We start from the raw sequence: 16,913 nt of genomic DNA on the forward strand, positions 1-16,913 counted from the left end.
AGCTGCCTCTTGCATGCCCCCTACTGGGGATGTGCCTGCAACCCAGGTACATGCCCTTGACCGGAATTGAACCTCGGACCCTTCAGTCCACAGGCCGATGCTCTATCCGCTGAGCCAAACCAGCTAGGGCAATGGTTCTTTCATCCTTGATGTTTCTCTCTCTCTTCCTTCCTCTCTGAAATCAATAAAAATATATTTTAAAATTTACATTTATTATGGTGAGCTGATTAAAGTTGTCTCTCTCCTGAGTTAAATATCCATAAGTGAGCAAATTTGTCTGTGGTTTGCTTACCATTATCTTCCAGCACTCAGCACTGGCTCATTAAAATAGCATTAATGAACAAACTGATGATTATGTCATGCTTTTCGCACTTTATTGTTATTTATACCCTGCCTTTATAATTTCAAGGGTAACCTTTCGCTTTGCTAACTAAAATTTTTTAACATCTACTGAAATTGGCCCAAACACAAGATACAGATGCTCCTAGAAAGAAAGTGATTTATTCAGGTTCTGATCTCCCGAGTAGATGGCAGGCTCATGCCTTAACAACCATCTTAACATCTCAGTAGGCAAAGGGCTTTTATAGAGGGGTCCTGGAAAGAGGGGAATTAAAGAATTTTGGTGATGTGCAGTTTCACATTCCAGTTCTTGGGTGCTTTTGGTACTCTTTCATGTGTGTCAGTGTCTGGTGTTTTGTTTTGTTTTTCTCTCGGCAGTTTTTATTTCTGGGAATAGGATGTTGCAGGCCTGGCCAGCCATCAGCATCTGCTATACTCCTGTGGTTGAGGCCAGTGAAAAGGGGACTCCTGGAACTCTTGTTGCCTGTAACATGCTTACATATGGAACTATTAATATTTTAGGCTATAAGTTTTTTGTTAGTATATTCTTACTTTTAATTTTTGGCTAGTTAGCTAATTAAATGTGAGTTGTTGTTGTTTTTTAAAATATTCTATACCGTGTTACACCACAGCTGAAAGTCTTTTTGTAATTAAGGTTTCATTGAGCCAAAAGCGCTAGCCAAAAGATGGGTCTTGGGGCATAGAATCTAAACCAGTGGTTCTCAACCTTGGCTGCACATTAGAATCACCTGGGAATCTTTTTAAAATCCTGATTTCTTTAAAATAAAATTGTTTCTTTGTTACTAATGTTGTGGCCCCACCCCATAACAAAGAAACAGAATTTCTGGAGGATGAGGCCCAGAAATCAGGATTTTAAAAAGATTCCCAGGTGATTCTAATGTGCAGCCAAGGTTGAGAACCAACTGATCTAAACCAATAGGGTTAGCAGTGGAGGTGGGGTTCTTGGGATACTGCTGGAATAAGCACTTGTGGAGGCCCCTGTGGGCGGATGAGATATGGTAGAAAGCTTTATTTCCGTGGAATTACATCCCTTCAGTAAAGCTAGCAGCAGAGTCAGAGTCTAGTTTCCTTTCCATGTTGAAGTTGGGTCCAGTACAGCATCAAGCTGGTTGTAGTCCATTAGTCCATTGTGTGTGGGGGGCCACAGGAGAATACAGGAGGGTGTGCCCCAAGCCATGAGGGTACCAAAGGTCCTGAAAGCGCAGGAGCACAAGAGCATAACTGAGTGAGTTTCTTTGTTCAGGGGATAAAATATCCCAAATCTTCTTGTGTTTGCAGTGGCCACGCCCATTTTAGCCCATTGATATTGTTGTAATTAACCTATTTACGTATTAATAACAGGAAAGGGGAGGCCAATATTATAGGCATGTCATTTAGGCAGCGTCACCAGGAAGCTAAAGCTTTACACTCCCCAGGGAACCATCAGTACATTCCCCACAGGTCCCTGGAGGAAGGGCCTGGACAGGGAGAAGAATAGACACATGCCCAGTAAAGTTGGGGTGACCGTGGGAAGGTACCTGCCTGTCAGTCCCACCTGGGAACAGGTCATTGGCCAGAGTGGTCACTGCAAGGGTGTGAAATTTGGGATATTAAATCCCCTAAACCAAGGAGTTTGCCCTCTTGCTTTCTCTTATGCTCTTGGCGTGTTGTGCTTGACTCCTGGCTTGTAGGGCTCTCTTGCCCCTGCTTCCTGGCATTCTCTCAGGTGGCCATGAGCCATGTGGACCTGCCCCCCCCCCCCCCACTACCCCCGCCAACATACACACATACATTGAGCTAATGGACTACAACCAACTTGATGCTGAACGGGACCTGGCTGCCACATGGAATGGAATGGAAACTCTGGGCACTGGCTTTGCTTCAGGCTCGACTGAAACCCAGTTGCACTTCCTCTATAACTGGACTAAGGGAAATGGGACATTAGAAATGCAGATTTAATTCTATGCAAACAAAGATCACTCATCCTCCCGGCTAGTCTCAGAAAATTCTTTTTCTGAGGATATCATAAGGACCCCACCCCCAGCACCTAGTGAGGAAGAGTTTACCCCAATTTCTCCAATAACACAATGACCTCTGTTCCCAGGTGTGATTGGCAGTAAGCACCTTCGTTAGTCCCCTGAACTTTATTGGGCATGCAGCTATCTTCTCTTTGCTCCTTTCCTGTTATCAATAACTAGGTTAATTGCCAGTAGCATGGCTAGGTAGAAAAGACAGCATCTCAATGGTCCCAGAGTTTTGTAAGCATTTTATCCATCAAGCAGGGGGAAGGGAGAAATAAGTGGTAATATGAAAGAATTTACATGAGTTATAGGCAATGAAGTTGGGGAAGGTGAAACGGGCCAGCCCTGGGATAGTGGCAGAGTTGGAATAAAGAAATGTTTGCTCTTGTAGATTGGCTGAGGGTAGCAGTCTGAAAAGCCCTCCTGTAAACAGGTGGGACTCCTGGAGTTAGATGTATGAATGAAAAAAAGAGGCCAAATACTAAACCTGACAAGCTCAAGGTGAAGTATGGTAGCAATCATTTCAGATTGAAACTGTAGTTTAACTCTAACCCTGTTGTTTGGCTTAACAATAGAAAGGTTACTTTGATTTTCTAAATTGTATAAATCATCCAATTCGATTGAATGCCTTATCGATTGAATGACTATTCCATTGATTGTTATCATACTGGGCTTAGAGAGCACATTCTTCTGTACCTGGGAAACAGGACAGCACAATTACCCTAAATTGTTTTAGTGGCCACAGGTGGTGCGTTCCAGCTGACTCAGTGGTCCCGAGACCAGGACAGCACAATTACTCTAAATTGTCCTGACAACTCAGTGGTCGGGAGACCTAAGGGCTCTAGATAATGTGTTTCTATCAACTCAGTGATCAGGAGACCCCAAACTGTAATTTAGATAACATGCCTAAGTTTAACCCAGGTTACCCAAGGACTCTAGATAATGTATTTCTGTCAATTCAGTGACCCCGAGACCCGAAACTGTAATTAACATGCTTAATTCTGCTTCTGTAATCTGCTTTTTTTGGGAGCCAGGTGCCACATTCCAAACCCTGGGATGTAATCAATACCTTTGTGATTTTTGCCTGTATAAGTCTGGTTTTGCCACCATCTTATTGCTATGAGATTTGGGAATGGCCCCTCATAGTCCCGGATTGCAATAAATGTGACTCTTTAATTCGACTTCTTGAGGTGTCCTTCTGTGATTCGCGGGGTACATTACAACAAGGGGAGGCCTGTGTGGCAGCCATTACAAATTCAGAGACCTACAGTAACCACACAGGATGGTCTGAAAGGAAAACTTTTTTTTTAAAAGTATATTTTATTAATTTTACAGAGAGGAAGGGAGAGGGATAAAGAGTTAGAAACATCAATCAGCTGCCTCCTGCACACCCTGCAACCAAAGTACATGCCCTTGACTGGAATTGAACTTGGGACCCTTCAGTTTGCAGGCTAATGCTCTATCCACTGAGCCAAACCAATTAGGGCTGAAGTGAAAACTTTTTAACTAAAAGAGGTTCATGGTGGTAGTCTCGACCTAAGGCAATATATTTCCCTAACAAAGGTCAATCCTCACCTTAACTAAGCCTGCCTATTGTCTTTTTGTATCTAGGATAACATACCTGATAAATATGCCTTCGAAATAACAAAGTAATTTTCCTTTTGCTGGACCCCTCAAAGCACAGGCACTGAACCTGCAGAGTGGAGACCAGGAATCCCCTCATTGTATGGTTATCATGCTAATTGTTGACTGTTATCTATCCTGTACTCAGGATATCCTATGTAAAAGAAGTATGTGCCTATCATTTTACTTTTTATCCAATCCCAGAGGTCCCCCCACCCATTCTCCCTAATCCATCACCAATGGATTTCATGTAACCCACTTACATCTTTTCTTTTGATTGTAATGTATAAAATAAGGTGCAAAACTACCATTTTTTTTTCTGGAGCATTTTCTCAATCTGTTGAGTTTTTGCTTCCCAGCAATTGTCCTCAGTTTGATTCAAATAAACTCATAAAAATCTCTATGCACTTGAACGCTTCTTATGCTGACATTGGTGCCTGGATAAAATAACCTGTGGAAATATCCACCTGGAAATTAATCTGCAATTCCAACAGGCAAAACAGGAATGTGAGAAGTGTTTTGCTAACTGGTCAGCATCCATTAACAGACTAGCAGTTCTGTCTCTTTCACTCTCCTGCTGTAACTTAATTAGAATTTTTTTCTTATCACTTTCATAAACTTTATCAACTGTCTGTTGTAATCATCACAAAAAGATTTTAACGCTCAACATCTGGCCTTAAACATATGGACAATTTCCAGCCTATTTTCCCCTTAACCAGATCTGTTCAGACAAAGGGAGGGTTGTTGCCCTGCTGTATCTCTGTTACAGGGCAGTGAAAAGCTAGGGAAATCTCAGGGCAAGAAGAATAGGGAAACCGAGACAGGAAAGTTAAAACAAGGCCAACCAGTGTGGGCAATTTGCAGCTGGCTTGTAAATAACAAGCCATTATCTTCCCCAAACCAAGGACACTTGAGAGCTAATGGTTAAAAGCCTCCCTAACCAGAGAATGCAGAAAAGGAGGGGTAAAGATGAAAGAAATAAGGGCAGTTTTACTCCCTAAACCAGCAGTTCTCAACCTGTGGATCACGACCCCTTTGGGGGTCGAACGACCCTTTCACAGGGGTCGCCTAAGACCATCGGAAAAACACATATATAATTACATATTGCTTTTGTGATGAATCACTATGCTTTAATTATGTTCCATTTGTAACAATGAAATTGGGGGTCACCACAGCATGAGGAACTGTATTAAAGGGTCGCGGCATTAGGAAGGTTGAGAACCATTGCAAGCAGAAAAGCCAGCAGTCTCAAGGCTTGGCAAGATAAAATTGCCAGATGCTTCCCATGAATTCTGGGAAGGCCGTAACGAAGTAAAACGGGACCGTGAGAATTACTGTGTACCAAAATACTCAGCAGAGGCATTCTGAAACCTATAGACAGGAAGGTACATAACGCTTCGGACCCCCACCCAACTCGCTCTTCAGATCAGCTGGGAGCCCACCTGCGCTTTAGAAGCCCGAGGTCTAGAATTGCTTGCTTCTGTAATAAACTTGCTTGCTTTAATAAAACTGGCTCCATCACAGCGCAACCATCTGGCGTTTCCTCATTTAAATTCATTTATGTGAGAAGACAAGAATTGAGATTGGGGACAGCCCTCTCCCAGTGGCTCAGGTGTCTGTGAGAGGTGCCTCTAACATCTCCAAGAATATGAACTGACTTTTTACGCCGCCTGTAGGAACCCAATAAGCTGCACCAGCCTCTTTACCAACACAAACCACCGACACCTCACTGCCATGTGCACAATTATTGTCATTCACCATCAGAAATGAAATGAAATAAAAAGAAATGAAAGCAGGCAGCGCAGGGGCTGCACCAGGCGGCGCGCGTTTGGGCTCCCGAAGCCCAAGGCCGAGGCGCTCACTCTGGACTGCAGGCCCCCCGGGAGGCGGGGAACCAGCACCCCGGCCGCTGGAAAGCGCCTGGAAGGCCCACTGAGTGACAGCCAGGAGGCAGGAAGGGGCGGGGTCAGAGTGCGTAGCTGGGGAGCGCGGGCCAGGAAGGGGCGGGGCGGACCAGGAAGGGGCGGGGCGCGGCCGCCCTCGGAGCCCGCGTTCTGGCGTTTTTCCGTTTCGGTGCCGGCGGTCAGGCGGCGGTGACAGTTCCAAAATGAGCGAGGCGGCTGGGCTCCGGCAGCGCCGGCCCCCGCGGCCGCCGGTCGTCACGGACGACAGCCAGACCCCGGAGGCCCAGGATGGCAGGTAAGCCCGGCCCCCAAGCGTGAGGATGGCCGTGACAGCAGCCGGGTAAACCCGGTGCCAACGCGCGGCATGCGCCCGTGTCGGGTAGTCCCTGTGGCAACACTCGCCTTACGGGGAGGAAACAGGCTCCGTGCAAGCGGATGCCCCTGCCGGGTCCTGGTGGCTTTGGGCCCCCTCTGCGCTCTGTCCTGCGGTGTCCCAGGCTCCGGGTTCGAGGCCGCCACGCACCGCACCTGCCCCGCCCGCCCCCGCTTCCAGAGCGGTGGTGTCCTCGCCTTCTCCTCGCTCCCCTTTCCTCCGCGCGCTGTCCTTCCCGTTGGCTCACCCGGTCCCCGGGGAGAGCCGCCCGGCCCCTGCCCTGCGTCCTCCCGGCCCCGCGCTCGCACCGTCCCGCAGGGGGAGTGGGGGAGTCCCAGAAGACGTCCGGTCGCCCCCGGAGGTCTCGCTCGCGCGGGCTGTCCTCTGCACCGGGCCCTCCTCGCTGGCGACCCGTCCTCACCGAGGCGCAGAGAGGGCAGAGCTCAGAAGTGACTTGGATCGGCAATTATTTTTGTGTGTGCGAATTCAGCTTTGCAGATTTTCCCCGATACGGACGGAGAAGCATAGGAAACGGTAGCTATTGATGCCTGATGGAAGAAATATCAGATTTTGGCCTTTGCTGCTTCTCTCAACCTCCTAGAATTTAAGCATGCTGTGTTTTGTTAACCACCAATGGAAGCATGATCCTCAGACATCTATCTATTTTAATATAAAATAAACTTCCGCTTTTTTTAAAAAAAATTTTGTGTCCCAAGTCTCACAGCTTTGAATATTTTGGTATTCAAGCGGCTCTAGATAGACCAAGCTGAAAGTCGTGGAACGGATTGACTTGTAGGTTGAGAGAAATAAGGGAGATATTTATTGGTGTGTGCCAAGGGGTGTGGTACATAGTGAATAAGGGACAGGTTTGGCTGGGACAGACCAAATTTACTCACTGATGAGGAAAAGAGGAACACCTTGGAAGGAGAGCGATAGCAGAGGGGACTGCTTGGGCTCTAGAAAGGCGATTCGATGAGAAGACGTTCTGGTGATATCTGACTTCTGGGCTCAGTGGAAGGCGGGGGATATAACAGAGCTCTGACGTATTGTCACTAACCATCCTGGTTTTCCCCGGACTCAGAGACTTCCAAGGACGCAGGACTTCAGTGCTAACCTTGGCAGACCAGGACACGGTGGTCACCCTGCTGGCTGTGGACATAGTGAAGCCATCCTCTGCTGGTGACCGAGGAGCCTTTTAGAATGGTCATGCAGGGACTGGGAAACCATATATATCTCTAATGGTCTCTTTCATAGTGAGTTTTTGTCGGCCATCTTCCTTTCTACATTTATTATCATAATTAGAGGCCTGGTGCATGACATTCGTGCACTTAAGGGTTGGGGGGGGGAGGGGGGCTTAGCCCGGCCTGTGCCCTTTATCAGTCCAGGAGCCGCTGCACTCACCAGCCATCAGCCGGGCTTGTGGCTGAGTGGCACTGCCCCTGTAGGAGCGTACTGACCACCAGCGGGCAGCTCCTCTATTGAGCATCTGCCCCCTGGTGGTCAGTGCACATCATAGCGACCAGTTATTCCACCATTTGGTCAATTTGCATATTGCCCTTTTATTATATAGGATACTATAGTTGTTTTTTAAAAATTATTTTGTCATGTGATTCTCTGTTTTTCGTTTCTTTTGTGGTCATTTTTAAATAGCTCATCTAATTGTCTTCTTGATTACCTTAAAGGTTGACTATTCATCACAAGACAAAAAAAACATTGAGTATAATGGGTGAAGTAAAGGGATCTGAAGGAAGTAGAAATGTGACAGCTATAAAATAAACTTTATATGTGCTAAACAGGATAAAGAAAGCCGTGGAAGATACATTATTCAATTAACAGAAGTAGGACAATAGATTTTAGTGAATGGGACATCTAGCAATACCTTGGCTAACTCCTGATTCTTGGCATGAAAGGTGATGTTAGCTCTTTCACTGATGAGGTCATTGAGGTCTGTGTGAGTGAAATGGTTTACACGAAGTTACTGAGTATTGGAGTCAAAAGAAATGAAAATGAATGAAGAAGGGTAGAATGGCAACTGGGCAATGATTGACAAGCACATTCTGTGTTTGAACTATGATGAGGAATATAGTCATTAAATCCATTTATTCATTGTGGAACATAGCACTTTAAAATACCATTGCTAAGCACTTAAAATACCATTGCAAGCTTATAATTAGTATTATTTGGCATCAATTTCCCCAGGTGCTTCAGAAACTTTATTGTTAGAATGATTGTAACACTGAAAATATTCTTTCCCTTTTGAAACAAATTCCTTCCCTTTGAAACATATTTTTGTCTGGGAAGAGAGAATAGCTGTCTTATGTCCAAAAATAACTGTTTAGGACTCAAGAGTGAATACACTGAAGATTTAATAGCTATTTTTTTATAGCTTTTTTTTCTTCTTTTTTTAGAATATATTTTTATTGATTTCAGAGAGGAAGGGAGAGGGAGAGAGAGATGAAAACATCAATGATGAGAGAGAATCATTGATTGCTTGCCTCCTGCATGCCCCCCACTGAGGATCAAGCCCACAAGCTGGGCATGTGCCCTTGATTGGAATCGAACCCAGGACCCTTCAGTCCTCAGACTGATGCTCTATCCACTGGGCAAAACCAGCTAGGGCTCAATGGCTTTTCCTAAATGATTTTAAAACTAATTACATATCTCTACTTGGTCAATTTTCCTTTTTCTTTTTTAAGACTGAAGAGTGAGCCTGGCCCGTGGGGCTAAGTGGTCGAGCATCAACCCATGCACCAAGAGGTCACTGGTTTGGTTCTGATCAGGGTACATGACTGGTTGCAGGCTCAATCCCCAGTAGGGAGTGTGCAGGAGGCAGCGATTGATATTTCTTTCTCATTGATGTTTCTATCTCTCTATTCCTCTCCCTTTCTCTCTCTCAAATCAATAAAAGCATATTTTTTAAAAAAAATGACTGAAGAGTGAGAGAGGCAGTGTGGAGAAACAGATAGGGCTGTCATAAAGTCATGAAGCCATGAGGATTTAGGAATCTGGAGTTTTCTTCTCAGCCCTTCCCCTGTGTCGATAAGTGTTGTCAAGGTGCTCTTTTAACTTCTTTGTTATTTTCAATGCTAATATGAAGACATTTACAGTCTAGGAGCCCTAGTATAAAGGAATGTGAAAAATAAATAAATTTAAGGTGCAGTCACTCAAACAGACAGACTTTGTTGCTGGTTGACTTTCTCAGTTTCCAGAGATCACTTGACACCTGGGGTTCTGGTCCCACATAGATTTGGGGCTCATAGGTTTCCCACAAAAATCATGGGTTGTTTTATTCTCACAGGGTCAGTGGGTCAGGACTTCAGTCCATTACTCGAGGCTCTGATGTTCTGTGTGCAGAAAGGGTTAGAGAACGCCTTTCATATTTGGCTGGTGAAAGTACAGGATTGTGTAAGTTGTGGTTGAGCCAACAGTAATTGCATTACTGTAATCGTTCTCTGGCACTTAAAGACTGAAGGAAATTTCAGGCTCAAGAGATTGGGGCAAACAAGTTGATTTCCCAAACTGTATCTGGGAAGGAAATTGTCAGCTCTCCTGAATGTGTCAGCACAGACAGGGAAGGGGAGTATGATGGGTTTTGTCAGTAGAAATGGATAGGGATAAGTGGGGCGTCCTTTATTTAAGTTACCATAATGAAGGAGTGCAGAGGCAAGGGGCACACCTGGAGGAAAGGCAGAATTGAAGTTTACTGTGAGTTTGCAGGAACCAGTGAGATGGGTCTGGCAAAAAGTTAATGAACCTGGGGATAAAATAAGTGTGCCTAGAGCATGGGTACAGAAACCACTGCAAGGAACTCTGCACCAGTCAGGGGCTCAGTTGCCTCCAGAGAGCTGCAGTCCTGGTCCTACCATTTTCCGAGAGCTTTTTGTGTTCCACGCCTTGGTCTTAGCATCAGTCACTGGTTTTTGTACCAACCGGACGTGATACTGTTTGCAGCAAGTGTGAGGCTGGGAAGAGCAGAGTATGTGCTTGTCTGAAGATTGGAAACCCTGTGCAGCCACCCTGCAACTTTGGGTTTCGTAGGGCCAGATCTGCTGCCTTTTCAAGAGAAGCTGGAAACCATATTTTTCTGTGAAATCCTTTACTTTTTAGTTTTGTCAGCTAAAGCCATTTTGTGGAGTGATCATTTTTGTTTAAATTAGAGCTTTCCTTGAGTTGTGGGCACCACATTTTATGGGAGACATTGACAAACTCTGAAACAACCAGAAAGAGAATGCTCTGTAAGCCCCACCATCCGAGGAGCCCCAGTGGGACTGGGGATGCTTTGCTTGGAGGCGAGAGAACTGAGGATGGTGTGACTTCAGATGTCAGTTCTAGGGAGGGCCGTCTAGGAGGGCAAGGGTGTGTTGCTTCCCAGAGTAGAACTGTGACCAACCAGTGGAAGCAAGGGGAAAGTGTGTTTCTCAGAACACGTTGCATGAGATGACATGAGCAGCGAAGGTCCTTGAGCCAAAGGATTAGGGAAGTGCTCTCTGTTCTGCCTTTGGACATTGACCATGCGTGCTGGCAGGTACTTCTCTGGTCTGCAGGGTTCTGTGGGATCTGCCCCTGGCAGTGGGCCCGACCTGTTCGAGCAGCTTCCCCTCACTCACTGTGCCTCAAACTCCCTGTTTTGGTTATTGTGGTCAAGGCTTGGGAATGGAGACTTTAAGTTAATGCCTAAAGCATGTATGCTTTACTCATATGCCAAGCGCTTGTTGAGTGCTACTGTGTTTCCTCTGCTTGCATTGCTTTGTCCCAGATACTGTGGGACCTCATGCTGTTGAGCATTCTTAAAACCATTACTTTATACTCTGTTTCTGATGAATTGTTTGCCTCCATTTCATTTAGCTCTTTTTCAAGGGATTCCTTCTGTCATTTCAGGCCTGTTTCTTTGTTTCCCCATTTTTGCTTTTTCTTTGGATTTGTTTATATGCATTGTATAGCGATGGCCCCCAATCTTGGTGGTTTGGTTCTCTGTCCTGGGTGTCTTGTGGGATGCAGAGGTGTAATCTCCTTGGTCTTCTGAGCTCTAGAAATGTCCCTTGCGCAGGTTACGTGGGCCCTCCTGTTGTAATTAGGTATTAATTGTTGTTGTCCTGTTCATGTGTGCTCAGCCCTTGGTCTGGTTGACTGTGAGGCTTGACCTTGACACATCATGCCAACTGTTATACAGTTGCTGACAGAACAAAATAACACAAAACAAGACTAACCCAAAAACAACATGAGAAAATAACAAACCACCACCACCAGAAACAATACAAAAGAATAAGAAAACAAACGACAAACAAACAGAAAAAAAATAATACTAAATGACAAGAGACCAAAAGAATTAGAGAAGGAAAAAACCCACGAAAAATAGAATATCAAAGAAAGGAAGACAAGAAAAGAAAAAAAAAGAATAAAAAAGTAAAGAAAAAAAAGAAATGAATTATTAATAAATTTAAAAAAGTAATAATAATGAATAAAATAAAACATAAAATAGGAAAAGAAAAATGGGAAACAAAATAAAAAAACAGAAAGGGAAAATAGAATAAGAGAAGGAAAGAGAGAAATAAGAGATGTGAAAGAAAATAGAGAAGAAAAATTAAAATATGAAATAAGAAAAGAAAGGAAATTAAAAATAACACACATATACAAACATAGACAACACCCCCAAAAATGGAGTTCCTCTTTGCACATTTTAATGCCTACTGTGTTTGCCCTTTGGATCTGCTATTTTTGGAGGTCACTGGATTTTGCTCTAGTGTTGCCTGAAGCTGGGCACTTGTTATGCCAGGCTGGGGCCTCCTAGGAGGTCCTCTTGTGCAAGCTATTGTCAGTTGCTGTCCCTGCCTGGCCTTTGGTAACCTGAAGCTTAGCAGGTCGAAGCCCCAAGCCATCTGGCAGGTGGGGCCTCTGGAGCCCAAGGGCTGGGTCTATCTGAGGTCATGCCCCTTGAATGTCCCTGCTCTGAGTTGCTCTCCCTTCTCCCACAGAACTGCACTCTGTGGAGGCAGTTTAATCAGGCTCAGGTTGGGGATAGTACCCTTAACCTATAGATGAGGTGGTGGGTGTTTCCTCTTCTTTCCAGGGCTGAGCTGGCTGAACTCCCTGGGGAGATTGTATGTACCTGCTTCCCCACAATGCAGCTATAGCTGCACACGTCCATCTATCTCCAGATAGAAGCCCATCTGAAAGACACAGTCGCAATACCTCAGCTCTGGCTCCCTGGCACCCCTTTGCTGCCACACCAAGTAGTAGGAGATAAAAAAAAATCAGCTCTGCTTGGCACTTCATTCTCTTGCATCACCAGCCTGGCGCTGGGCAGAGCCTCTAGCCAGGTTCCAACTGGGCCAAATATCCAAGACCTCTGCACTATCATACTGAACAGTACGGGCTCAGATTTCCAGCCCAGCACTGCTTCCCTCTGCCTTGGATCACAGGATGCAGACTGAAGAGCTCTGCACATGGTGGCTGGAGTGTCACCATGCTTTCTCATTGGGCAAGACCAATCCTCTTTCCTAAGCCACAGAGACTAGCACCTGTCTGGCTCTCTGCCCAAGGTTCTTCCAGAGAATAGAGGGCCCCTCAGTGTCACTTTTGGGTGCACCAATCAGATCCCTCTGCTGGCCCCAAGCTCTGCTGCCTCGCTCTAGTAGTCCTCGATTGGAGTGAACATTTCAGGCTGGTGTGTAACAAAGAAATCATTACTTGCCTGGTATGGTGTGGTCTGGGTCTCCTAGGTGTACTGAATCCCCACTGAGTCCCACTTTCAACACTACACAGGCTCCCCCTCTCTTCTCTTGTCACTCTGGCTGAGACCCCACACTTCCAGGGGATAAGGCTACACTGCTGCAGTATCCCTTTTGCTTCCCAGCTGTGTACCTGTGCAGGTTGGCTCACCCTCTCCTCATCTCCTTCTACCTTTTCTCTGAGTTCCCTGCTCTCAGTATTTCAGATCAGCTATACGTCATCTGCTTTTTCTGGATGAACACTCTGCAATTTAGCTACGAGTCTGGTCCGGTATTGGGAGCAAGCGCATGAAGCTTCCAGCTACTCTGCAGCCATATTCCAGAACGTTTCAATAGAGGCTAGCTGTTGGTTAGCCAGTGTTGATAGACTTCTCTCACTGGGGAGGAAGTTAGATAAGGTTGGTGGTGACCAGTTAGTTGCACTATTAAGAGGGTATTACCTAGATCTCTGGCAAGGATGGGCCATGTGGGACACAGGTCATCGTCCCAGACCTCTGGTTGCCTTTCTAATTATAAGCACTGTTGCTTTCAGTCCTGGCTTGACTTTTTTATTTTATTTTTGGAGATAGTGAGCCTTTTACTGTTGTGTGAAGAAGGGGCAACCAAATATTTAAGCAGGTGTCACAGGCTTTAAATCAGATTACTACTAAATTTAGATGAAAAAGATATAAACTGCAGTGTGATAAAGGACAGTTAACTACAGGAGTCTAAGATAAATAGCAGGATCCTGTTTTACGTAGAATCACAATTAGCCGAGGAAAAGGTAAAGTAGCCCTATGGTGACATTGAACAGTTCCCCCAAGGGACTGTTCCTCTGCTAGGATGGGGAAGGGTGATTACATCAGCCTCCTTTACGGACAGGGACCCTACCAGAATGCCATGTGGTCAGCACTCACCTCTGACAGGCACCTATCTTTACCATTTGTCTCTCTTTTGGGAGTCTGCTTTTTTTAGAAAAAAATATTTTTATCGATTTCAGAGAGGAAGGGAAAGGGAGAGAGAGAAAGAAACATCAACGATGAGAGAGAATCATTGATTGGCTGCCTTCTGGGGAACCAGCCTGCAACCTGGCCTTGACCAAGAATCAAACTGTGACTTCCTGGTTCATAGATCGATGCTCAAATTGGCCAGGCAGGGATTCTGCTTTTAAAAGAACCACACAAAGTCTTTGCTGTCATTTTTACTTATAAGTAGTTTTTTCCATTGTGTTGAAAGACTTTAGGCCACTTAAAGGAAATCACCTGAACCCTGGCTGGGTGACTCAGTTGATTGGAGCATTTTCCATACACTAAAAGGTTGTGGATTCAATTCCTATTCGGGACACATACTCAGATTGCAAGTTTGATCATTGGTCAAGATGTGTACAGGAGTCAACCGATCGATGTTTTCCTCTCACATTTCTCTCTCTCTCTCTCTCTCTCTCCCCCCCCCCCTTCCTCTCTATCTCTCAAATAAATAACATATCCTTGGGTGAAAACTAAAAAAAAAAAAAAAAGGAGAAAATCACTTGAGTTACAGATTGTCCCAGCCTCTGTAGTGGCAGTTTGCATAGTTGAGTCATTGACTTTTTTTTAAAAAAAAATGTATATATATATATATATTTTATTGATTTCAGAGAGGAAGGGAGAAGGGAGAAAGAGATGGAAACATTAATGATGAGAGAGAATCATTGGTAAAGCTCACAATCAGGGCATGCACCCTGACCAGGAATTGAACCAGGACCTCTTGGTTCATGGGTTGATGCTCAACCACTGAGCCACACTGGTTAGGCCAGCCGTGGGCAAACTACGGCCTGTGGGCCGGATCCGGCCCATTTGAAATGAATAAAACTAAAAAAAAAAAAAGACCGTACCCTTTTATGTAATGATGTTTACTTTGAATTTATATTAGTTCACACAAACACTCCATCCATGCTTTTGTGCCGGCCTCCGGTCCAGTTTAAGAACCCATTGTGGCCCTCGAGTCAAAAAGTTTGCCAACCCCTGGCTAGGCTATTTTTTTTTTTAAACCTCTCTGAGATATAATCACATACCATAAAATCTACCCATTTAAATTGTTTTACGGTTTCCAGTACATTCACAGAGTTTTGTAATAATCATTGCAATCTAAGTTTAGAACATTTTCATCACTGTTGACTTTTTAAAAAAATTGAGGTGAAATTTACGTAATGTAAAGTTACCCTCAGAGTGTACAGTTCAGTGATGTTTAGTGTTGGATAATCACCAGCTCTCTAGTTTCAAAACCTTTCCATCACCCCATAAGAACATCTTACACCCATTAGGTAATCACTCCCCATTTCCCCTTCCCACTAGAATGTCCATCAGCAGGTGGAATATTGTTGAGTCATAAGAAGGAATGAAGTTCTGATATATACTGCAGCTTGGGTGGACATTGTCGCGTTTTGAGAGAAAGAAACCAGTCATGGAAGGTCAAATATTGTATGACCCCATTTGGTCCCATCATATGAAATGTTCAGAACAGGCAGATCGCCACTAACTTTTGCAGAGCGTGTTTCAGACCTTGACTCTGAGGGCTCCAGGTCCGGGTATCCTCTCCCTGCCTTCCTGTGCTTGACAGGCTCCGTTGCTAATGGCTTAGAGTCAGACCTGGCACTCAGTCGTGTTCTTCCAGTTCTGACAGTTCTGCGGGCAAGCTCCTCGTGCTTCCTTGTCCACTTCTCTTGTTTGTAAAGTGGAGAGAGACCCAATCCCCCTAGTTACCCAGGTAAAGCACATTGCATGGCACGTCCTTATTGTCATGTATCGTGACTTTTGTCATGGTCCTTACTCCTTTCCTGCCGAGGACTCTCAGGTTGCATTAGCCTGCTGTTGTGTGGGTTCATAGCTGATCTGTGCCAGACATTCATGTTCACACGCTGTGTCATCTTGTACCCTTGATTGGCATCAGTCTCCTTAGAAGAAGGTTGTGTGGCCCTGGGGTTTGGAGACAGGCTGGGAGAGAGGGGTTATCTGCTTTTTGTCCTTCCTGGCTACCTGTCCTCTTCCAGGAGTCTGGGTTCTTGCAGCCTCTTCCTACAGGGTCGGTAGGACTGGACCACCTCCTTTCCCAGCTAGCAGAAGGGGTAAAGGCTGACAACATGGCATCTTACCTGGCCAGGGGCAGTTCTGAATCCTGTGTGACTGAAGAGAAGGAAGTTAGGAGCAAAATTTGTTTTTCCTTTTATTAGCCGGAAAATGGCAAAGGGGAAATGTCACAAGGAAAAAAAAACTGGTTAGCACTGTCCCCTAAGCTGTCCTGCTCTGGGGGAGAAAGTAGGAAGAAGAAACGGGCTGCACCTTCAAGTTCGCTTGGAAATGTTCTCAGCTGAATGTCCTGGTTAATCATTTACAAGTTCTGCTTTTCACACCCCTGCAGGAAACAATCCAACCAGGCGTCTGCCACCATTAACAAGGACCTCCTTCCCTCCAGTTTCCAACTTATTTCTGACATCTTTTGGAGCCATCACCAGCAGTGCCTCCAATGTCTGTATTTCTGCCCACAGTCTATTATTGACAATTGAGGTGTTCTCTCCTATGATATCTGTTTCTCTACCATGCTCCTCACTCACTTCTTTCTGAGCACTTGCTAGCCGGGTCATTGGCATCCATGTTTCTACTAACAGTGTCTTTAAGAAAATCTAGACTTTTTCCATCCTGCTTCTCAGAATTCTTCTATTTTCTACCCATAGCCCAATTCCAAAGCTACTTCCCTATTTTAGGTATTTGTTCTAGCAGCATCTCATTTCCAGATAATAAAGTTAGTTTAATGAGAAAAATGTATTAGTTTTCTATGGCTCTGGTGACAAATGACCACATACTTAGTAACTTAAACAACACATTGGTTATCTTACAGTTCTGGAGGCCACAAGTCCTGGGCAGGCCACCTGGTTGAAATCCAAGTGCTGCAGGGCCATTCTCCTTTGTGG

General features: G+C 45.1%; 1 protein-coding gene across 3 annotated transcripts in view; it reads left to right on the forward strand.

Annotated features, from left to right (window-relative positions):
* Positions 1-5,988: 5,988 nt before the first annotated feature.
* APMAP (adipocyte plasma membrane associated protein) overlaps positions 5,989-16,913 on the forward strand; it is a 38,857-nt gene continuing 27,932 nt past the window's right edge. The window contains exon 1 of one of the 3 annotated variants that reach the window (XM_081097572.1): positions 5,989-6,182. In XM_081097572.1, the coding sequence (XP_080953698.1) occupies positions 6,176-6,182 (7 nt within the window). In that variant the 5' untranslated portion in view covers positions 5,989-6,175. The remainder of the gene's footprint in view (positions 6,183-16,913) is intronic. The other 2 variants (XM_081097570.1, XM_081097571.1) reach the window with 2 other exon arrangements.

This window comes from Myotis nattereri (genome assembly GCF_964212035.1).
Source record: "Myotis nattereri genome assembly, chromosome: 8".
In the NCBI taxonomy this organism is placed as follows: domain Eukaryota; kingdom Metazoa; phylum Chordata; class Mammalia; order Chiroptera; family Vespertilionidae; genus Myotis; species Myotis nattereri.